The 9018-nt window shown below is 41.7% G+C and overlaps 2 protein-coding genes across 2 annotated transcripts; one reads left to right on the forward strand and one right to left on the reverse strand.

Annotated features, from left to right (window-relative positions):
* Nucleotides 1–2987: 2987 nt before the first annotated feature.
* On the forward strand, nucleotides 2988–4897 carry LOC122024281 (pathogenesis-related genes transcriptional activator PTI6-like). Its single transcript, XM_042582870.1, has 2 exons — nucleotides 2988–3349; nucleotides 3458–4897. The coding sequence occupies exon 2, from the start codon at nucleotides 3665–3667 to the stop codon at nucleotides 4541–4543; it is 879 nt and encodes a 292-aa protein (XP_042438804.1). The 5' UTR covers nucleotides 2988–3349; nucleotides 3458–3664; the 3' UTR covers nucleotides 4544–4897.
* A 1212-nt stretch (nucleotides 4898–6109) lies between these two features.
* Nucleotides 6110–7529, reverse strand: LOC122024812 (stem-specific protein TSJT1-like). Its single transcript, XM_042583525.1, has 5 exons — nucleotides 7050–7529; nucleotides 6734–6974; nucleotides 6547–6667; nucleotides 6377–6483; nucleotides 6110–6294 (listed from the first exon to the last, which is right to left on the reverse strand). Exons 1-5 carry the CDS (start codon nucleotides 7250–7252, stop codon nucleotides 6259–6261), a joined length of 708 nt encoding a protein of 235 aa, XP_042439459.1. The 5' UTR covers nucleotides 7253–7529; the 3' UTR covers nucleotides 6110–6258.
* Between the last annotated feature and the right edge of the window lie 1489 nt (nucleotides 7530–9018).

Consider the following 9018-nt stretch of genomic DNA (forward strand, 5'->3'; position numbering starts at 1 on the left):
CACTGATTGTTTCGCTTGTGAAATTACTAATAAATCTTAGAATTATTTTTAGTATGAATAGAAAAAAGGATATTAACGTAAATTCATTTTAGGCTTCACCAAAGTTAGTTAGTAAAGAGGGGATATTTTTAATAAAATAGTAAGATAGTAAGATAATTAACGGTGGTAAATGGTGAATATGTTTATCTTAGTGTCCCTGTCAATTTATCTTTGGATCAATACGGAGGAAATAAATCGTAGACGATTATTAATTTTTGGAATAATGACTAATACATAAAAAAAATATTTATCTCGATTTTAATTTAATATCTTATGATGAAAACATTTTATGTGTTAACCATTGTACTATTCCCAAGGGATTGCATGTATATAACTAATGCACTTTAGTTTTATAAAAAATGTGGAACCGTCACATCAGCGGCCCCCCTAGAGCCGGTCCCACGGATATGAAGGGAGGTAAATACAGGTACACAGGTGGAAAGTACATGGCGGAGACGTTAACCCCAGGCAGTGACACCCCGGGATCGACCCTTAGATCTTTCAGCCACAGAATCATGCACTCCCCATCTGTGCTACGCCCTGAGGACAATGCATTTTAGTTTTATGATCAAATTGATGGGTGATAGTGAGAAAAGTCAAAAAGATGAAGAAATTTTTCCACAACGCTACGAATAATGGATTGAGTAATTAGTGATCAAGTGAAAATGTGTCGACGGTGGCCAGACGTGTTGTTTGGTTAACTAAAGACACTAATTAATTCATCATCAATTTTTTATTTATTTGTTTGTTTGTTTTCTACTAAAAAATTAAAAAAATCATCATAAAGTACCATTACGATGCAATTGTATTTCTTAATTAAATCCATGTGATCGATTGATATTTTTCCACGGTCTAAAAAAAATAAAGACTAATAATAAAGTTAAGACGCATGTTTAAAGAAATAAAAATCTCAAGTGACATATATAAAAATCCGAGACATTTCAGTCAAAAAAAAAAATGTCGAATCCAAATTTCTCCATTCCTGTCCTCCATTTTTAGTCTTTGATTGATCGATTAATGTCAACAACGACACCACTAATTCCATCAATAGTCAACGACAGGACCATGTACTTACTACGTAATCATCGAAGTTGTGTCTATGCCGTATCTAAGGGAAGCATCGAGGAAGGAGAGTTGGAGGAGGATCTTACGAGGTCAACTCTTCATGTGAAAATGTCAATTACCATACTGTAGAAATTCAGACATTCTAAATTTATGTTTGAATGAAAAATCAATTTTGGAGTAGGGAAAACCTTCTTGTACTACCCAGCATGTTGGTGTTTATTAAACTTAGAGATGCATCCTATTTAATATATTTTTAAAATGTTTTCTAAAATTTTATTAATATTAAAATCTCTCAAAATATTTTTACTGATAAAATATTGCTCTCGTAAAATCATCATCCAAATTTGAGTTTTACGTGTGAAATGGACATAGAAAGAAGTCTTTTAATATCAGTGATGCTTGGAGATAATTTTTAAAAATTATAAATCCATTAGGATATTTTAAATTATAGTAAAAGATGAAAGACGTAAAGCCTTTACGACTATCAAATAATTAAAGAGCATTGTAGAAGATTTTTTTTCTTCGAAAATGTGTAAAAAATTAATCCTAGTCTTATTATAGGAAACTTTTGATCATTTTAAAGAACAAATGTAGTGTACTCAACTTAGAAAATAACTTGCTAATATATTTGTATTTCAATGTATATTTAATAAAAAAAACTTAGTGCATTTATTTAAAAGGTCATAATATACCACACAGATTTCTTGGACCATTTTTTTTTTCAGAGATGTGTCATTCGTATTTATGGTCGGATCGTGGTTGCGATACGACTGTAAATGGTTCTTATCCCTTCCTGGGTTCACTGTCCCCACCATGTTATAGTTTTTGTTCGGAACGGATGGGCGGAAGTCTTCGGTGGTGGATAAGTGGTCAGGTTACTAGGCGTCGAGTGATGGTGTCCTCCCAGTGACCTTCGGCCGCCGGCTCCGAACAAAAACTATAATATGGTAGGGACGTGAATCCAAGAAAGGATCACAACCATTTATGGTCGAATTTTACCACGATCTGACAGTAAATACGAATGACATATTTTCTGGATCACAAAAAATAGTCCAGAAGATCTCGCTTCTATAATATATAATGTAGAAAATGAATTGTTGGTGACTAGAAAATAAATAAATTTTCAAGATTAGAAATTAAATTAGTGCCAAAAGTACCCACTTCCTTTTTTTTTTCTCAAATTTCTCTTTTACCCACCTAACTAATTATGAATATTTATAAACTTCCAATAATTAAGGGCCCAATAATAAACACTCAATTAAAATGTCGGGATTCATAATGCACAAAAAGATCCTGCTGATGACTACGAAGCTAATAAATTCACACAAAGTTGCAGATCACTAATCTCCGAAATTAGTGAGTTAAGCATATTTTGATGATTAATGAGTATATATTTTATCCAAATTATTTTAAAAATTAAAATGCTTTTGAATTTTTCTGCTTATTGTTTGAGTCTTTGACTCTTCTCGCTCTAGTCAGTGCGCGCGTGCAAAATTTGAACCCTATCGTAGCCGTCCGATCCTGGGTCCAACGCCAAGATTCGTGAAAGGAAGGACTGGCGGGGCCCTGAGGAGAAAACTGAGCCGCGATAGCCGTCCGATCCTGGGTCCAACGCCAAGATTCGTGAAAGGAAGGACTGGCGGGGCCCTGCGGAGAAAACTGAGCCGCGATAGCCGTCCGCCGTCCGATCCTGGGTCCAACGCCAAGATTCGTGAAAGGAAGGACTGGCGGGGCCCTGCGGAGAAAACTGAGCCGCGATAGCCGTCCGATCCTGGGTCCAACGCCAAGATTCGTGAAATGAAGCACTGGCGGGGCCCTGCGGAGAAAACTGAGCCGTAGGTTCCTCATCTTCTCCCGTTTCCGTTCGTTATTATTAATGCGCCTGACGCCGTCTTGTTCGTCCCCTTTTATCCTCATTTCCTTCGCTTCGGGGTTTTAGCGGCGGCCAGATCGAGAAAGCGAAGAGAGGTTGAGGGAGGGGCGGGCGGCGACAGCGAACGCCGACGAGTTAAGTTTGAGGTTTGGATTCGTGATTTATGTCGTCTGGCGATCTCGATCTATTCTCGCACGGTGCCGGAAACTTTGCAGCTTCGAACCAGCGAAGCATCTCTGGCTCCTGCGTCGTCGGTGGGCTCACCTTCTTTCTCTTCGCCCTCTCCGCCACCTCCTCCTTCATATCCTGCGCTCCTTGCGTTCCACTGAAGTGGGAGGGATCGAAGAGGACGGACTCGATGCGATATACCAGGTTTGATTTCTATTATGATTACTTGATTAGTTGGTTGCCTTCGTCGTCTTAAATAACTTGGTCGGGAAAGTTTCAAGATCTTTGCTTTCGTGGTTTCCATGGCTGCAGGGTTGGTTTTGGAGTGAAGTACTTTGGGTTTCAGCATATAAATCTGTGCTTTGTCCTGTTCATCTTCTTGAGAGGAGCCCTTACTTGACAAAGAGAGCAGCCGAACAACTCCCCCTTTTTGGCTTGCGTTTTCCTCGTTTTTTTTTTCCTTCTTCCTTTGCTTTTTCGTTTTTCGTTCTTGATTCCGTCTTGAGGTTGAGGAAGACAATGACTGCACTTCGGCACATGCTCGGGAAGCAACCGCATAAGATGGGTAAAAGGAGGGCAAAGAACCAGCAGCAACTCGTCAGATCCGGTTCCTCCTGTCAGCACGAATCGAAGCGACGGGCAAGAACAATCCGCGTCGTCTTTGACGACCCCGACGCTACTGAATCAAGCGGCGACGAGGGCTTCAGCTATTCCTTTCGCAGGAGGAGGGCGATTCACGAGTTCCCGGCTCCTCCGTCTCTCCCTGCTGCTTTCTCGCCGGCCTCGTCGCGGGAAAGCAGCGGGAGGAACCGTAAAATCGCCCAAACGCGAAAGCCCCAGCTCAAGTCACTCGGTTCACTGACCTCGCCATCTTCCGCCAGATTTAAGGGGGTCAGGCAGCGGCCGTGGGGGAAATGGGCGGCGGAGATCCGCGACCCAATCCGCGGTGTTCGCCTCTGGCTCGGCACTTACGACACGGCGGAGGCTGCGGCCGCCGCCTACGCAGCCGCCGCTCTCCGCTTCCAAGCCGAGAAGAAGAATCTGTCTCGCACTTCCTCCGATGCCACTTCATCCTCTGCCTCGACGCGCTACGACGCCATAGGGACCCAGGATCCGCCTTCTCCGTCGTCCGTGCTCTACCGCCGAGGCGCCCCCGCGAACGCCTCCATCGTAGTAGAGGAGTCTATCGCGGAGCTCTTCGTGGAGCAAAGCCTGTCGCTCGCGGAGACAGGGTTAGCATTCGAACCGGACCTCTTTCCTATGGATCAAATGGAACCTGAGCTTCTGCCAACTGATCAGTTCATCGGCTTCGAAAGCATTCCCATAGACGAAGAAATCACCGGCGACGACTTTCCCAGTCTAGAGATCCTCAATCAATGGATGGATTTCGAGTTCTAACGAAGTTGAAAATTTTGCAGCGTAATCCCCGTTGACGAACTAGTGCCTGCCGTCTATCAGTCTACAAAAGTCCTATTACCATAATTTTTGTCACCTATAATTTATTATTATTATTACTATTACTCCTATCACTATTATCTAGAGAGAGTTTGCTGGGACAGAGGAAGAGTCGTGTTCAATTTTGCAATGTTTGTGAGATTTTCTTGGATTTTCCCGAAGCTATAAGAGCTGCTCCAAGAAGTTTGTTGCTCTGCCCTCTCTTTTGACAAATATTCTGGTTGGAAATTATGTAATCGTGACAGTGATCTTCATGTCGTCAAACCTGGTGCCAGCTTCGATACCTTCTCTTTCTCATGGTCACTGTGTGTTATTCTTTAGTAGGAGGCTGGCCGGTGTTCGACTGCTTCTTGCGTACGCTCTTTGCTGCTTTGTGCGACGCATTAATAACGCACTGTAAAAGGTAAATCTCGGTCTTGGCTCTTAGCTGGCCTCAGGAACCAATTGATAGAGGTCGTAGTCAAACATTACTTGATTCACCTTCTGCCGCGTCTCATTCAACTATCGCTACTTGGCTGAATAGTATGGATTCTTTTCTATTGCGTAGAGTTGACGTTGGCCTCGAGGTCCCAAGGAGGAACACGCCAAGCAGTTGGCGACAACAGTGTTGGTTATCCAGTGCCGGTCGCCAATGCAGTGGACTTGGTCATGGCACACCAAGCCGCCGTGCGAGAGGGGCAGCCAAATGTTCAATGAAGTGTGAAGTAAAGCAAAGATTAGGATATGCTTACTTTAATGGTCCACGAATAAACAGTACTGCGGAGGAATTCTTAGCAGCCTTTTACCACTCAAAGGATTCACTGAAAGAATCTCTACCAGCAGAGTTCACCAGTGCAGTCATTTTTGCGAGTGTGAGATAGATTAAAAAAAAAAAAAAATTGGCACTAATTTGACTAATTGAATTTTTATTTTAAAAAAAGTAGTTTAATTAAAAAAAACTAATATTTTTTAAGAGCTGGTGTGTGTCCCGGCGCTGTGGCTGTCGACAGAGTCGTTAAAGGCGTGGAATCGCCCATGCTTATCCTCTGACTTCATGGGCAGCGCACGTCTCCATCAATTAACGTCGCACTGTACCAGGAGATCCATAGAGGTCGAATAGGGCCACACGTAGCAGGATACGATGACTCACCGTGCAGATAACGAAATCTAGTGCCCTTTGGATGCATCTGACGCAGCTCGAGCAGCACAGTCACCCTCTTTTATCGGACGGTGGGTGCAGGTAGAAAATAGGAGTGATAGTAGTGGGAGCAGTGAGTTCCCAGGCTTTAGGAATATCTTTTAATAATAACTTGATAATCTTAATTAATTAACCTACTTTAGAAGCATGCCACTGCCACAGTTCAGCCTTATGGGCCTGAGGTTTAAAAGAATACCCTAAGTAGAGTTCTGACTAGGACTAACTGAGAGAGAAGTGAGTATCTTCGAAACTCATCATGAGTCGGGCTTAATTCAGCTCGGCCCATTTGCTTATGGCCTGCCAGGACAATTTTTTTACAGATTTTTTGCACGTAAAGAACGTGATTGGAAGCTTCATTACGCATACATCGTCGCATCAAATTAGCTTTGAACGAGGCAAGTTCTTCAGCCATCGTCATTTATTTCCACACGTACACAAGTTCATGATATGAACAGCATTTATTGATCGATACAGGCACGAATCACTCATCTGCTGCCTGCGAACATGGTCGCTCAATCTACAATCCAGAAAGCCAGGTTTAGGGTTTATATTTGAACAGAAAACAAATTAAATCATGTGCATTCCGCTACTTAATTTACCTTGAAAGTTGCACCCCAAGTCTCTTCGTCCGTTGCTGGCAAAACTGTGACTCTGTTCTTGGGATGCTCGTAGCTCCGTATTCCAGTGGAAGTCGAGAAGAAACAACCTACTTATTACAATTCCACATTAAAAAACCTTTGAGAAGAAAAAAAAAATTAAAGTAAAGGACCTGGTGGAAACGATGCTAGTGATTGACCACATGCGCTTCTGAGCACCTCTGTTTCATCTGAGAAAGCTAGGTAGCCATCGACGGTTATTCCCAAGAACAAGGGCACCTTCCCATCTTGGTCCTACGCAAATTAGATGGATTAATGTTTTCGATTAGTTAACTGAATGATTTATGCATGATTAATTACGGCTGCGGCGAAGACAGTGGAGGTGACGCTGTCGAAGACGACGAAGGCGAATTGGCCGACGAGGTGGGCGAGCATTTGGTTCGTTGAGTACGGAGCTCGGTCCCGCAGAGCTCGATACGCTTCCATCACCAGCACAACCTCGCTCGCGTTCTTCGCCAGACCGTAGTGCTGCTTCAGGCTCGGCAGGTTCTCCAGCGTCCCCTTGAACAAGCAATAAATCTCCTCGTTGACTGCGAACGACCTGAGAATTAAGAAAATTCATCAAATATTGGTCCATTGATCAAACAGATAGAGAGAGAGAGAGAAGATTGAGCACCTTGGTTGCAGCAAGGATTGGTTTCTGTGGGTGAAGGCGATCTGTGCGGCTCCGCCGATGTTGAGGGCCATGGAGCAGGGGTTGCTTTGGAGGAAGGCATCAAGAAGCTTGGTAGCTGTTTGTTTCGGGGTGGGAGTTCGGCTGCCGGCTTGGACGAGCTCCTCCGGTGGGCTGACGACTGCGTCACTGAAGACTGCAAGCATCTTCGATTACTTCAACAAAGATTAACCCCCTTCGTTTTGGCAATTAAGAGATGCATCGATAGAACTTTATCTTTCATGAATTGGTAGAGAAATAGAGGAGGGCAAGAACAATAAAGGTGGCATGGACATTGAAGTGACCGCAATGTCCACTAGCTTCTTTTGCTCTCTGGACGGTTTGGGAAAGCGACAAGGGAGGTGGTTTTAGGAAGGCCAAGTGCAAGAAGAAGAACGAGCTAGAGAGGCATGGAAGACGTGCAATTGGAGGTGGCTTTGGGAAGATCGATGTTTCCCTGGGCCCTGGTCCAAATCCTGCGTTTTGATTCAGAGGAGAGCTCCGTTTCGTAACGTACGTTGCTTAGGGGACGACGACAAGGCCGAGTGAAGCCAAACAGTTGCTTCCTAAGAGACGTAAAGGCAAAACTGATACATTAATTTTATTTTGTTCGTGTATTCTATTGTTTTATTATCAATGATAAATAAGTTACTGGAGATAATGAGTGTTTAAATTTCATGCATGACACCTAAATCATATTCTTTTGCCTGATTAAAGCAACAATTCATTCAAAAGCCTCTAATCATAAATCTATTTGAACCAATTTAAAAGGTCATCCATTCCCGAGGGATACATATTCTTGAGAAAAAACTCCTTTCATTCTTTAGTTATTTGACGACCGATTATAAACAGATGATATAATTTATCTCCTATAATTTAGAGATGAATTATATAAAAACATCTAATATAAATGTAATAATCTTTTTCTAGCACTAACAAATTTAGAAAAGTGTATGGGCAATCTCTGCCGGGCTAATATGCATCTATGGTAGCAAATGAGCATATATAGAATCATGACTAATGAGGGGCTAAAGGTATTAAGGCTTTGTTTTGTTATTATTACCTGAAGTTACGGTGCAGAGGTTAAGTTTTCCAAATAGTTAATCAAACATCTCCGGTTTAAATCTTTAACTACAGTATACTGTACACTGTGGGGATTTTTAGTGGAACTGCTTATCTAAAAATATTGACCGCTTGAATAAGTCTCTATCAGGACTTTCTAATTTATTCTAGTAGTCAGTAAGAAATTTTCATGCAGTGCTTTTCGATTTATTTTGGTGGCTAATAAAAAATTTCTATGGATCAAGCTGATTATTTTTAAATTTGTCCATTTAAAAAATTAAATACTTAATAGTACGGTGATAAAGAGAGGCTCCACCAAAGTTAAGTCAAAGCAACGAAAGCTGACTGACGTGGAGGTTAAAGTCAAGGAAGACATCAAAGTCAACCAAGCGAGGTAGTTATGGCCGGATGGACAACATGCCCGAACGAACGAGCAAGGCCAAACGGATAAACATAAGACTGTTGAATAACAATTTGCCGAAGATTTTGGAAATTAGTCGAATTTAAATAAACCAAATTAAATTCACTTATCTGTCAAGATGACCTGAGTAGATATTCTTAAGCTGCAAACGGAGGTTGGTTTCTGCTAAATGCTGAAGGCAACTCTGTAAATGAACCAAGCATTCGTGAATAAGTTTGGCGTTCGGCTTGGTAAGAGTTTGTTTATGTTTGTTCAATATACATAAGACTAATTAAACAAACAAGTTTTAACATCTCGTTAAACTAAACAAAAAAGCTTGAACACATATGTGTTCAGCTCGTTAACATTCGTGAACAATGTTCACAAACCATATTCATTAATAAAACTCTTTTAAATATGCTAAATAAAAAAAAATAAACAAATAAGTTTGAATTATCAAGCTCAATAAAC

The sequence above is a fragment of the Zingiber officinale genome, chromosome 9B, assembly GCF_018446385.1.
Source record: "Zingiber officinale cultivar Zhangliang chromosome 9B, Zo_v1.1, whole genome shotgun sequence".
NCBI lineage: Eukaryota > Viridiplantae > Streptophyta > Magnoliopsida > Zingiberales > Zingiberaceae > Zingiber > Zingiber officinale.

Bases quoted from the DNA above. Each gene is read 5' to 3' on its own strand.
- LOC122024281 (XM_042582870.1), top strand. From the start codon at position 3,665: ATGACTGCACTTCGGCACATGCTCGGGAAGCAACCGCATAAGATGGGT.
- LOC122024812 (XM_042583525.1), bottom strand. From the start codon at position 7,252: ATGCTTGCAGTCTTCAGTGACGCAGTCGTCAGCCCACCGGAGGAGCTC. The intron at 6,975-7,049 runs GTGCTCAATCTT...CTTAATTCTCAG, and splicing joins CAATCCTTGCTGCAACCAAG to GTCGTTCGCAGTCAACGAGG. The intron at 6,668-6,733 runs GTAATTAATCAT...TAATTTGCGTAG, and splicing joins CCACTGTCTTCGCCGCAGCC to GACCAAGATGGGAAGGTGCC.